The 14,443-nt window shown below is 44.0% G+C and overlaps 1 protein-coding gene across 2 annotated transcripts in view; it reads right to left on the bottom strand.

The window, feature by feature from the left end:
- LRP8 (LDL receptor related protein 8) overlaps positions 1-14,443 on the bottom strand; it is a 190,549-nt gene that overhangs the window by 71,114 nt on the left and 104,992 nt on the right. For both annotated transcript variants that reach the window (XM_061344787.1, XM_061344788.1), the window contains exon 3: positions 3,986-4,108. In XM_061344787.1, coding sequence (XP_061200771.1) covers positions 3,986-4,108 — 123 coding nt within the window. The remainder of the gene's footprint in view (positions 1-3,985; positions 4,109-14,443) is intronic.

Here is a 14,443-nt window from a genome sequence, read left to right as displayed (position 1 = left end):
AGTTCCTCTCAGCCACCATCCTATTTCTTTGCATTTATTGTGTTTCTCAAAATAACTTCTTCTCTTCGATATTAAATTCCTCCTCCCTCTTCTCCCACCCCAGCTCCAATCAACACAACTTCTTGAATGACAAATTCAGTCCCCTCCACCCCATGTAGATAGCACTAATTTCTGAGTTCACATGGTTTTTGCTTCTCTTTAGGGGCTCATTCTGCTTCCACACAGAAACAAAAAGCATAACAAAACACACCTCCCCCCCCCCAGACTAACACTATTTCTGATGATGACTCCAGAGGGAGCAGGTCCAGGCCACAAGATGCCCCTGAATAGATCAACTCACAGCAGAGGGGGACACATTTCTTTGAAACCTTAATAGAAATTAAATGAGACAAAATAAATTCAGCAGCCGGATAATAACACTGAAAAACTGACAGATGGCAGAACACTGAGGTTTAGTGGTGACACTCACATGCTACATGAATAATTCACTTGGGCCAACCTATGGATATGAGAGTATGTTTAGATTAAGGATCTGGCTCAAAGAAAAAGGAGTAAATGTAAGCATTTTCTTACCAAAACCAATTTAAAACCAAAAGCCTGGATAACCATCTTCTCCAAAATGAGCCCATCCTAGAAATTAATCAACCTTTAGCTAGTACCAAAACTCGCAACAGGGAGAAGTCCTATAGACCTCGTCAGTTGAGCATTCAGCTGAACTTGAAAGATCCCCTTACACTGCCACTCTCAGCCACATTCAGTGGCTTGAGGAAAATGCAGGCTACACAAATAAAACAAAAATTTCATGAATAGCAGAAAAAGGTCCACACATCCAGGTCCAAGAGAAGTCAGGCAGCTGTGATGCTGCCTCACCTATCCGATGGGAGAGAGGTCATGATGTCCTCAACACCAGGGGATGGATAAGAGCCCTAGAGAGGATATTATTAGGTACAAAGCCGAGTAACTTCAGTGATCTGGGAAACAGGAAAAGCTAGGTACTGTTCAAGCTTTGCAGCAGGGTTATTAAAAAAGCTACTATAAACTGTTACCTTTAACTGAGCATCAGAGGTGGGGACACAACATCTCTGACTACCACCAAGAGAGTGCAACATGTATTTAAAAAGCACACCACAAGAGCATTCAGGAAATAAAAAGCCATTTAGCAGGTGCCTATAGGCTGAGAGGAACTGCCTTGTTTTCACCACATTCTGAGATGGAAATACTCCTAAAAATGCAAGTCAGCATCATCAGTACTCTTAACCTCCCCTGTTTGAAAGGACTATGGACAATATCCCAGTGTTGTATTAACTAAAGAATAACCCTAGATCCTGGCAGAGAGGCTGGCAAGTATGTGGCCTGTCTGAAAAACATTGATTTTATAAAGCAGTTTGATCTTGCCAGAGGTAAGAAATCTCTGTATCCCAACCTGCCCATTTCCTAAGGAAATTGCAGCGTAGGCTCCTCCAAAGGGCTATGCAGACAAACCAGTCATAGGGGCCTGCAGTCATTCCTCAGCCACAGGGAGAAAGTTCAACCTTGTTTTCATCAGGGAGAAACAAAATGGGACTGGAAGGAGAAACCATACAGGAATATCCAACCACACGTTTTACCTCTCACTACGTTTTCTGTCTGTGCTTACAGCCTCTTCTTTGCCCCTAACTAACACACACACAAAGAGCTGGGCCTTTTACATTAAGGGTACAAATTAAAGCAAAGCCTAATGTCCCAGTTTCTTGTGTAATAGCCTACCAGGTTTATAACTCACCTCTGCCTTGACCAGTGTGCTTGAAGTCTTACAGACAGACGTATGTGGATTATAACCCCACAACCAGCTCTGTACTTATATATTACCCAGTTGATTCTGTTTCCCCACAGAGCAGATCGGATCAGCCTTTGAGATGACACATACAAGATACAAAACATCTGGAAAGAATGTCCTGAGCATGCAAATTAAAGCCTATAGCTATCAACAGTCATAAGATTAAAATTACGTGATCTTCATGGGATTAAGGGTGAACTTCAGATCTGAATAATCCTATAAAACAAGTAAAGTTCCAAAATTCTACTTGCAGATATTTTTAAGATTTGCAGGCAAGCTTTTAATTGGTACAGACAAAAACACTGGCTTCTCCTGTGAGCTAGCTGCAAGTCAGACACAGGCTTGTATCAACTCTCATGTGAACATCAAGACATGAGTTCATGCAGCTTTTCAGTAACTAAGTTTTAAATGTAGAGTGAATCATAGAATGGTTTGGCTTAGAAGGTACATTAAAGCTCATCCAGTTCCAACCCCCTGTCACTGGCAGGGACAACTTCCACTAGAGCAGGCTGTTGCAAGCCTCATCCAACCTGGCCTTGAACACCTCCAGGGATGGGGCAGCCACAGCTTCTCCTGTGCCAGCGTCAGGGCAGAACTTCTGCCTAAAATCTCATCTCAAAATCTCGTCTTTCAGTTTAAAGTCATCCCCCCTTATCCTGTCCCTACAGGCCCTTGTAAAATGTCCCTCTCTGGCTTTCTTGTCAGCCCCTTTAGGTACTGGAAGCTGCTGTAAGACCCCCCTGGAGACTCCCAGAGAGCCCCATGTCCACAGAGGATGAAATAAGTGGGAGAGGGAAACAGAAGATGAAACAGCTACAAAAGGAAAGGAAGATGAGTACAGGAAGCTGTCAGCAGTCTCAGCATTGCATGGCCTATACACAGTCCATGCTATGGCATCTGAGGAGAGATTTAGACAATGACTACAGAGAATGGAACTGCTTATTTATACAGCCCCCCTCCAGACAATCAGGTAGTGGAAGTAACACTAATAAGATGGCTTTTGACTAAGAAGGATGCAGGGTGAAAGACCAACAAATACAGAACATAAATATGTTAATGTAGTTACTGAAGAGATTTTTTTTTTCCTGTAGTCTGTTTGCAGCTGCAAAAATAACTCTATTTTATGCAAGAGAAGCACATTCATCTTCCTTAATTAGTGGGAAAGCAGGACTGGTACTAGGCTTAAAAATGAATGTATGGTTTATTTTTAAGTCCTTTATGTGCCTTGTTCTGGTGAAATCTAATAAAATACTTCCTCCAACACTCTCGAGACTCATGGGAATATATTTGTGAAGTACATGACTGGAAATTAAATAGAAGGCCTTATACTAGTTTCTTGGCCTGTCCAAAAACAAACCCGCAGGCATAAGTAAGCACACAAATAGAAGTCTGCATATTAGTTAGTGTTTTCATTAAAATACCCCTGGGATTCCCTTCAACTCAACATCAGACAACCCTTCACAGACCTAGAACAACGGAGCACAAATGGATCTCCTCAGAGAGTTAAAAGAACAAGATTATATGCACTACATCAAAATGAAGCATATTCTTTTACTTACTGAATCAATGGGGTTTTAAAAGGTGTTACCTGGAGTTAACATCTGTCATACTTATTCTCGTTTTTAGTTACTTTACATCATCTTTTATCTGCTACTTTCTTCTTCAGTTGTTCTCAGAGGCAGAAACAACTAAAACTGAGCAATGTTCTAATATTGCAAAGTTCCTCTCTTATGACAGAAGTGCTGTCTGCAGTGATAAATCCCAGTACGCTACTATGTAGAACACTACAAATCTGAGATTCCAAAAGGCCTGATCCCAGTTGACTGCGAATCTTTACGCACTTCTGCTGATCACGAGCACTATAACCAGATAAACTTAACAGAGCCAAAGATGTTTTGAACCCTGTTACAGATACAAATACTCCAGAGAGATAGTAGATAGTGCTGCCTGTATCGTAGTCTGGAAAACTCATACACTTTTTAAGTTTGGAAACCATGTGATTTGAATGACCTGAATCTTGTGTCTTTCATTTCTGTTCTAATAGAAGCAAAAGTTGACAGATCCTCCTGTAAGTGCTGGGAATAACACCTCCAGTTTCTCTGTGCTTTGAGAAGCCAACATGTCTGAGAAGCGATGGTGTATGTACCATCACTTTTCTGTTCTACTCACTGCATGCTGCTTCTGATTCATCTGACCCATCAGGACATTCTTCTTCACCATCACATTTCCACCTGGCTGGGATGCAGTGGCCGTTGTCACAAGTGAAATCTGACTCAGCACAAGTTTTCTTTGCTGCAAGGGAAAATAAAATACATTACTTGGCATGAATACACGCAGTGCAGAAGAGCTCCATTGCATCCAACCCCATAAAGGACAATACTGATTGCTCTGTATTAAGAAGATTCATTTCACATTCAACATTGATTCTTCATGACAGAGTCCAACAGGTATCAAAGATGGGCACTCCTTCTCGCTGGAACTCTTACCCCTCCATTATTTAACATGCATTCAGTCCTTATGTCTTTTTCCAGACATTCAAAAATCAAAGATATTCTTTTTCAAAACAATTTTCTAAGGCTTTTGCTACAAAAGGGCTGCTGCCTACAAGGAACTGAAAGTGTGCTGCATAATTTACAGACAGGTAAGACAGACAACTCTCACCTTTGGAGTACTATAACCTAAATAATAATGTTTTTATCTGTGCAATCTATCCGTGGCTTTGAAGTACATCTGTCACCATAGCAGATGATCACAGAACACTCCTCCAAACACTAAAAATCGTTTCATTAAATGTCGACCACTCCACACTCTTTGCTTTGTTTGCATTAATCTAGGGCTTGAAAAAGATGCAAGACATGAGCTCAAGCTATTAACTGATCTACTTCTCTGTGCCAGCAGTGCAGCACCACCAGTGCCCAGTAATACTAGTCAGCATCTTTCCACTGCAGCAAAGTAAAGCTGCCTACAGATATCTGGCCTCTTCAGCCCATGGCCTCAGTGCCAATGTGATCATCAATCAGTCACTGCTCTTGCAATGGTGACTTCAGTAGATTTTCTGCTAGCAACTGGATTGAACAGCCATGCCTTGAGAGTCATGGGCAGTGGCTCAGGCTCAGTGTTACCACCTGTGAAGTGCAGGACTCTGTGGCTAACTGGTATCTACCTTTGTTGGTGACCACTTTACCTGGGAAGTGTTGGCAGTGAGAATAACTGTTTCTCCCCTCTGCAAAGCTGCTCACAACCTAATAGGATCACAGGAAAATCCAGGTAGTAAAGGATCTCAGGAGGTCAAGTCCAACCTCCTGCTCAAGACAGGGTCAGCTCTGAGGTCAGACCGGGGTACTCCGTGTTTTATCCAGCCTGATCTTAAATCACCCCAAGATGGAGACGGTGCAACCTTGCTGGGCAACCTGCTTGCCTGCCCTGGTGGTGAGGTTTGGGCTTTGTAGCTATTCCCTGATATAAGCCATGATTTCTACATCAGTATTTCTTTCAGCAAACATTTTCAAAGCATTAAACACCACAAATAAGCCTCTAGGAACTGATCTTTTATTCTCTTTTTTTTCCTTAGATGAGCTGCTGTCAGGGAGGGAACACATTAAATATTGTTCATGTGCCTACACAGGAAACTGAAGCATCACTGTGTGAGGTACGGGAAATGTCTACATGGCCAGAACCAAGTACTCCCTTTCTAGTACACAAAACATACAGCTTCTGTGAACAGCAAACACTGCAGAGCATCACAAAGCGGCTGTGCAATCTCTTAGGATGCACTTTACAAAGAGAACACACATTTACTCCACTTCTGTTACTGAATGAGCCAGACTCTGGGGAGAGGGAGAAGACAATTTTCAGGTATTCAGAACCAGATATGGACAAATATAGGAAGAAAACCCAACCCCATATAGGCCTAGAGCTTTACAGGAGACCAGTCATACTAAGAATCCAGTCATTGCAAAGACATTGCACATCCGTTATCAGGGGGAAAAGACTTTCCTTTTGAACATCTCTGGTTAGAAACCCAAAACTTGTGAAACCAGCTATGATGCATCATTTTTGGTGTACTTAATGCAAATTTGGTTTCATTAGTTTGTTGTACTTAAAAGTCAGAAAGTCTGACCAGATACTGATGGGATATGCATGCATAACTAAAGTTAGAGCACTGTGAAACTGAGTGGGTAAAGTGACAGTATGTGTTCTCAAGGGATGGTTAGGGCAACTACAAATGAAACAATCACATCTTCATCTGGACAGCAGAGACCAGTATAATAATGGAGACATAAGAAGCTTAATTTTTAAAGTGTATTTGTTTTATACTAGCTCTTTCAATGTCCTAATGTCTTGTTTTTTCCACAGGAAAACCAGCATTTGACTTACTCTTTAGAGATCAAAACAGCTACTTTTCTACCTCAGTATAAACCTCCTCCTCTTCCATCAGTCCAGGACTGATCCCTGTTATTTCTGGGACACATGGATACAAGCACGAGTGAGGGGGTCAGCCACAGAGAGGAGCGTCAGGGCATCCCCTTCACCACGGCCAACCTGCTCGCAACAGATGGTGGCACTGATTGCTTTGTTCCCCTGACACTGCTCCTCAGCAGCACAATTAATAGATTGCCAGGATTCACAAAAGGGGGAGAGCAGCATCACTGCCAGTCCCAGGGTGGCGTTTGGAAGGTGTTAATGTGTTCCTCCAGTGCAGCTCCTCTTTGCTAAATGAAGCTGGGCACAAACCACTCCTCAGCAGTGGCTGAGATGGAGAGTCTTACCCCCGTCCACAAGCCCACCTGAAGGTCCAACAGCCCCGTGCCAGAGAAATAAGCAGGATACAAATGCATTTGGTCCTTTGTTTGAATCTAAACTGTCTAATCTCTAAAAGGAACAGGATTAAAGGAGGTGGAGCTCAAACCCCTGATTACTATATTTACTTCTACAATTATTATTTTTACTCTTTTTATTATTTACATTTTATGTACTGTATTTTATTTGTCACTCTTTTTTACTACTGTTACTCTCCAAACACTGGGGCACGGCCGCACAGACTGCCTTAATCCCAATAAACTCTGCTTTGTGTTGCAATCTGCGAGAACACTGATGCACTGTCTCATTTCTCACCTCTAATACAAGACTGCAATCACTTCATTTCCAACCAGATTCACCTTCTGGCACTCAGTCGTCATGTCTCTGGGATCACAACACAGGCAGGGAGCAGTTAATTAAAATATCAGCTGTCTTTTTCCCCCTTTTGCTGTTTCAAGTCTGATACCATTTTCTATTCATCTCCCATGTTATACACTTTTCTTCTATCAATTCCCTATTAAAATTTCATTGAGGCTCAGACCATAAACTGGGCAGTGGTGCATTAAGATATAAAATAAATAAATACATCCCTTTTAGACAATGGGGAGGACACAGGTTCATTTTACGGTTTCACCTGGCTCAGAAATAACCAAGCAAAATTAATTGTTCCCCTGAGATCCATTTCCTTTGCCGTAAGCAGCCCAGGCAGCTCCGTTCCCATGTCTCTTCCCAGTGAACATAAACAAACAAGAGTCAGCAGTCACAGCATCCCTGTGCCTCTGCTCCTCAGCGGGTGGGGGGCAAACTGATACCTGGAACAAGAAAAGAGGCGGCTACTGAAGCGTACACAGAGCCTTTCATCTTCTCCCCTGCTCAGATGCAGAGAGTGACACCAAAGAGACTGCCTTTCTTTTGACTCTTGCTTGATTTGCCTATGGTACCTGCTTTTTCCTTTCCCACATCTGCAGCTGGACAGATATGTTGGGAACTCCAGGGTGGAAGTCAGTGCCTGTGTGAACATGGACTTTCCAAAGGAAGTCCTTCCTGCTTCTCTTCACCCAGGAAGAAAGCCAAGGTGTGGGGGGGAAGGGTTCAGCTTTATCCTGCTACGACAGAAAAATACCCCAGCATGCTGAATGTTAACTGAACTGCATCAAACCAACAGTTCCTCATTCTGCAAAACATGCGTTTCCTTTCATTACTCACATCCCTTTACCCTGAAGCTGCAACTGAGGATTCAGGTTCGTCCCTGCAGCAAACTAAACGCAGAGGTCCCAGGGTGACTGGTTTAGAATATGAACATTTATAGAGGGAATTCATAAAACAGCAATCACTGGGGATATGTGTAATTAGACTGGAGCAAATAAACATATACAGAAAGGAGCAAATCTTGTATTGACTGTGAGCAGGGCCTGCGAGATCTAAATGTGACTTCTAGCTCCTAAAAACACTTCTCTGAAAGGTCAGATCCCTGACTCTAAAGCCAAAAAGGTATCTGAACCTAAATGAAAGGTCCAGGATTTATTCTTTCTTCCTCTTTCTCATAAACCCAAACATCCTTACACCACCCTCACAAGCCCATTTAACCTCACTTAACTTTTGCCTCAGTTCTAGAGGCTTTACGGGGCAAGAACATCTTTATAAAATACCAGTAGCTGTGATTCCATTTCCAATTCATGCCTCTTGTTTACTCCTATTTTGCACATCTGTAATACTATGCAACACAGCACTCTACAATAACTTCACTGCTTGCTAATTTCAGTGTGAGCTGAAAAACACAGTGAACATATTTCCTCTCTTATCACCCACAGTTCTGTGAGCAAAGCTGTAGCTGTTCAACAGCAGCAGTGATGGAGAAGGACATACAAAGCACGTTTTTGGATTACAGCTTGTGAAGGACAGTTACAATAAAGATCCCCCAAGTGAATAAACCCCTATGTAGTAATAACAGACTCTAAACACAGGATTTGTAGATTAAGGGTTTCGTTCAAACCCTAGGTTGTGTTTCCAGATGAAAAACCAGGCTGATACGAGTATCCTTGAGTGTTAACACAAAGACCCCACAGACTGTGCTCTATCCCCATATTCCCCTCCCAGTAACTGCTGCCCAATTTCCACCTATTTTGAAAGGGGGGAAAGATGTGCAGAAGAAGCCTGCTTCTCCAAATTCCATACACTTGGTAGCTGAATAGAGAACAAGCAAAATTACAGCTCCACAGAGGAAAAGGAGGGCAGAAAGCAGTCATTGGACTGGTCTATGGCATGTGTCACCAGCCAGCTGGGGCCGTGCAGCTTCCGCACCTCCTATCCCAGGTAGGTTTACTGCAGAGGGAGGAAGGCAGCTAGGGATTAAAATACAAGTGACCAAAAGCTGCAGACACCAAACCCATTGAAAACTAGTTTCATTTTTTTCTGCTATTCCTTTACACAGCTCCTATTTTAACTTCCGAATCAACGCCAAACCTACTATCAAATTGTGTACCTATTCTCGTTTGCAGCCACTATTCAGCCTTCTTGCAGAAGCTGGTTTCAACCATGCCATTGTAGAAAGAAAAGAAAACAAAGGCCAAACAATGAAAGCTTTGCTGTGATCCTTCTGCAGCTGTAAAACAGCACAACCCTGTAGGATGTGAGAATGGGAAGAGGATGGTAGGCCAGAAAGAGAAATTGGAATTCAGAAAACAGGGTCTTCATTTCATGTTGGGAAACTTCAATGGTACCTTTGATCAGTGACATATCAGAGACACTGACAAGACTCCACATGAGAGGAAGAAAAGCAGCATCACATGAGTTCAGGCGCTTAACACAGACCATCATCATCAGTCAGCCCCGAGAGGGGCCAACTGCAGCTTGAAGTGTAACACAGGACACAAGCTCCCTCCTCCCAGAGCAAAATACATCACTGTTATGGCTCACTCTACACTTCCTAAGGAGCTCAATTAATCCAGTCTCACAGTGAGCAAAATACACCTCAGATGAATCATTTGCTTGGCCCAACGTGATTTTCTGCTTCCTAAGAGAAAGGTAGAGGCTGGGTGTATTATTCACCTCTTAAGAAAGATTCTGGACTATACAAAACTTGACAGCAAACAGTTGTCTTCAGTTTATAACCCAGTTCCAACCCCTTCCACGGGCAGGGACCCCTTCCACTAGAGCAGCTTGCTCCAAGCCCCTGTGTCCAACCTGGCCTTGAACACTGCCAGGGATGGGGCAGCCACAGCTTCTCTGGGCACCCTGTGCCAGTGCCTCAGCACCCTCACAGGGAAGAGCTTCTGCCTAAGAGCTCAGCTCAATCTCCCCTCTGGCAGGTTCAAGCCATTCCCCTTGGCCTGTCCCTACAGGCCCTTGTGAAAAGTCCCTCTCAAGATTTCTTGCAGTCCCCTTTAGGCACTGGAGCTGCTCTAAGGTCTCCCCTTAAGGAGCCTTCTCTTCTCCAGGCTGAACCAGCCCAGCTCTCTCAGCCCACCTTCCTGCTGCTAACTAACATGGTATTGACTTTGCAAAGGAGGAAGTGTAACGCTGTGTAGGACAATCCACCCTGGTGTGGGCTCCTGGTCACAGTAGGTGGGCAAAGAGCACTCCATTTCTGGCTATGGCCAGCTGCCTCTTCTTAGGCACCCAAACACTGGATACTGGGAGCTTGCAGCACCTCGCTGCCGAGTCCTTGGCATAGGAAGTCCCTACAAAGAGCAGCAGATAAGATCCAAGAGCTGAAATGTCAGGAAATCCTAGCAGATGTGGACTGTCGAGTCCTTTTAGTTCAGACAGTTCAAGACACCTCGAAGCAATGAAAGGGAATATTTCAACACTCTCTGAATCTGGCCACCTTCTTTTTTTTAGCACTGCCATCCCAGCAGGTGATTACACTTCTAAAGCAAGATTAATCAGATCACCTCAAACAGCCGCTGCTCACACACAGGCCACAGTCCCTTTGATACTTAATACATAAGAAACACATTTTAAAGAACCTTCTCCCCAAGACCCCCTGAACCAGCCCCAGAAAACAACACTCAGTTGAGAGAAGCCCAGTCAGAGGGTTTGGGACTGTTTGAAACTGCTATCACAGTAACCAAAACATGAAGCTACCGAGTCTAAAACAGCCCCTCTGATCAATCAGATCGATTAAAGAAGAAAAGAGATGGGATTTTTCATTAATATCAAAAAGTATCAACCTTTGTGCATTTAAACGGTAATATGTGTAAGCCTATTAATTAGAATTATTTAAATACCTTTTCAGCATTTCATATATAACAGCAAGTTTAATGTGAAAATGGCAGCACCTAATTACAAGCTGTGGAAAGCACAGAACACTGAAACAACATTGGGTTTTGTGTATGAAATTAAACTGACTTCACCCAACAATCACATGCCTTCATTGCTAAGTTTACTCATGTAATCAAGGCAAAGCCTAATAAATTTTTCACAGGCTGCTGCTGTCATTTCAGACTTCAAGAAGGGGCTGCATGCTCAAAAGGTGCTCTGTTTTTTGCCTACCATACAAGTTGGTTTAATGAATGCAGTGTTTGTTCCTACACACCACGTTCCACCCGCAGGAAAAGCAGGAATTTCAGAAGAGAATTCAAGGACAAAATGACCATTGGTGTTGGTGCACTCCTTCAAGGACAGCAAGCATCTGTAAAACATACTACATGGGTCTTGAAGCTAAGTTCTCCTTTGGAGTTCAAAGGCTTAGGCAGGGCTCTGGGGCTTTGTCCTGGGGAGCTTCGCAGCTGGGAACTGCACGGGCAGAGCTCAGGCACTGCATCACTTCAGAGGAACACGCTCCACAGTGCTCCGGGCAAGGCTCCCTCCAACATCTGCTCCCTCCATTCTTCCTTCAGCTTGCTTAGGTTTTCTTAAGATCCACTCATAAAACACCAGAGATCTTTTAAGCTGTACAAAGACAGGCTCTGTGACGATTTCCTCATTGCTGTTCTCCAGGAACCTGCATCACCTCAGTGTTCAAGCCACTGGAGTTTTAAAGAACAAACAATCCAACAACAAACCCATACAAAAATCAACCTACCTCCTCCACCATTCTACCTGAAATGGGAGAATCACGTCCTTCTGGAGAGGAAGGAGCAAAGAAGGGAGAACTTTTCCTACTAGCATTGTATATACACTCCTAGCTCTGCTCAGAAATATGCTGACAAGCCTGTCCAGCCTGCAGTCACCTCTGGGTGCCACCAATCAACCTTAGGGCGATGTGGCAACTTGTCAGGTGCGAAGAAGTCCCTGCCACTCAGTGTCAAAACCTCACTGACATGCTCAGACAGCAGCAGCAGCGATGAGGAGGGGGGCAAGTGTACAGACAGGGTCAGGCTCAGAAAGGGACATCTTTATTACAGTAAAGTTTATTCAAGGTAGCACTGTATGAAAGGACTGTCAGAAAGCTGCTCTCGCAGAGATCTGAGAACTTGAAAAGCACAAGTCATGCATGTCCTCAGTTACATGTACACGGACACAGAGACATTGAACACCATGCCAGAAATCATGCAGCAAAACCATGGCATGGTCAAGGATCTGACCCTTCTGCCACATCTGCCCATGTGGTTATCTTAGGCTCAAGCCAGAATTTCCTCTTTATGGGGAAGAGCAGCCTTCACTCTGCCATGGCAGCTGAACGTGTTTCCAGAGCTCCATATTGCTGCAGTCACGACCTCTTCAAAGGATTTGGTAGGCTCCGAGTTTCCAGTTTGTTTCCAAATATTTCTTTGACTAAAGCTCATCTGCACTGACTTTTGCTGACAGAATTGCCAGCGTTGCCTGTCTGCTCTCAGTTCTGTTTTGCTTCCTTTTAACAAGCAGCAAGACATTGTTGCAAGACACAGGCTCTTGGGTGGCACCTACACGTATGTTATCTCGCAGTGAAGGACGTCTGCAACTCCTCAAGAGGCACTTGACATTATCCTGTCTATTTCTGAGATTTAAACACTAGGGGCCATATTCTACCCTGATGAAACATCACCAAAGTCCATGAATAATTATTAGTCTCAGCGGTCTCTGTGCAAAACAGGGACACAGATGTTTTCATGACACTACATGATGCTTGATTTCCATCTAGGTTTTATAACCCTCCTCTTAAGTCAGTCATGTGCCTCAAGAAAGCACCTGTAAGTTCCATAGGATGGCCACAGAGATACAAAACAATATTCCTGCACAGAGAAGTGAGAACACTTCAAGGGTAAATTAATCTCCAGTTGTCCAGAAAAGGAGAGGAAGGAAGAGGCTAAGACATAAATGCAGATCCTTCCACTAGATGATGATGAGAAGGAATACAAGGGAAAAATTCTTCCCTGTGAGGGTGCTGAGGCGCTGGCACAGGGTGCCCAGAGAAGCTGTGGCTGCCCCATCCCTGGCAGTGTTCAAGGTCAGGTTGGACACAGGGGCTTGGAGCAAGCTGGTCTAGTGGAAGGTGTCCCTGCCTGTGGCAGGGGTTGGAACTGGATGAGCTTTAAGGTCCTTCCAACCCAAACCATTCTGGAATTCTACGAACAGGAGAGCCTCCTTATATAGACAAATTTCTGCTCTGATTGGTGTTAGTTGGTGGTAACAAAATCTCCAAGACCAGTGGAAAGGATAGCAAAGAACATCCCCAAACCCTGAAATACTTTTCCTTGCCTGGGCTATGCTGCCACATCAAAACACTACAACAGTGGGGTTTAGATGAAACACCATGTTGCAGAAGTTGCTTTTCACATCTTGGACACAGTATTTAAGTTCTCATTGCCTGAATATCCTGAGGTTAAAGCACACCAAACCAAAACATGGCACCTTTGGTAGAATTTCATGCTAAGTTGCTGCAAGTCAAGTTTGCAGCAGGAGGTAAATCCATGAGTCCCAAACTCTGTGTAGACCCAGTCACGACAAGCCCACGTCACACTCTCTCAGCAGTTGCTTGATCTACACTGTCTTTGGGGTTAAAATAGGGCATTTCTGGCAACCCTCTACCCCTGGTCACACATTTACCACCTCACTGCAGGCATCTTTCACAGCTGTGTGAGTGTTTTGCAGCCCAAGGTCACTTGGCCAACATGGGCTGAGAGAGCACAAACCACACCTGCTGGAAGCAGCAGCGATTCCACCTTTCAGCCACCTTTGCAACTGAAAGCACAGCAGCGTGATTACACACCAGGAGTCCCCAGAATTGAAGGCAAAGTCACTTCTGGTGCAGCTCAGCCTTAAAACAGCCAGAAGAGAAACATATACCATTTAAACCCTGTTTTGCAGGACTTGGCGTGGGTCCAGGCTGAACACTGTTACTACAACTGTGTGGGAAAACAGTAACCTGAGATTTACACCTGTGAGCTCTGTGTGCTTAAGCGTGGTAAAACATACAAATAGGACATTCCTATGAGCAAACATTATACAGTCTCCAAAATGTGTCAGCTGCCAACAGCCCGGGTATCTCTGATCCGTGATATAAATTACCCAAACCTGATGTCATACAGGAAACTCAGCAGAACTCAATGCAAAACTCAATCTCTAATAAAACAAAAGGGTAAAAAGGAAAAGCAGCAAAGGCTCTTCAAGAATCAGGATTGATGACCTAAATCTCGAGGACTCAATCCTCTGTGTGGCTTTCTGTTGGTAGGAAACAGGGAGAGGGGACGAGAGAAGCAGAGAGCAGATCCGGGATGACTAGGGAGGTATCGCTGGTTCTGTGCACAAACACATGTGGTTGGCCAGTAGGGAAAGGCAACACGGGTTTGTGCTCCTGATTAAGGAATTACATGTGTAGTACCACACCCAAGCATCCTGTGTGGAGCCAACAGCAAGGGAAATGAAGCTGTTTCTCTGCTTGGCTCTGCTGCATTTATTTATTAT

This window comes from Neopsephotus bourkii, unplaced genomic scaffold, assembly GCF_033783945.1.
Source record: "Neopsephotus bourkii isolate Nb327-2 ecotype Australia unplaced genomic scaffold, CSIRO-AGI_Nbou_v1 NB_234, whole genome shotgun sequence".
In the NCBI taxonomy this organism is placed as follows: Eukaryota; Metazoa; Chordata; class Aves; order Psittaciformes; family Psittacidae; genus Neopsephotus; species Neopsephotus bourkii.
Note: the sequence above shows the minus strand (reverse complement) of the source record. Positions and strands in the feature narration are given on the sequence as shown.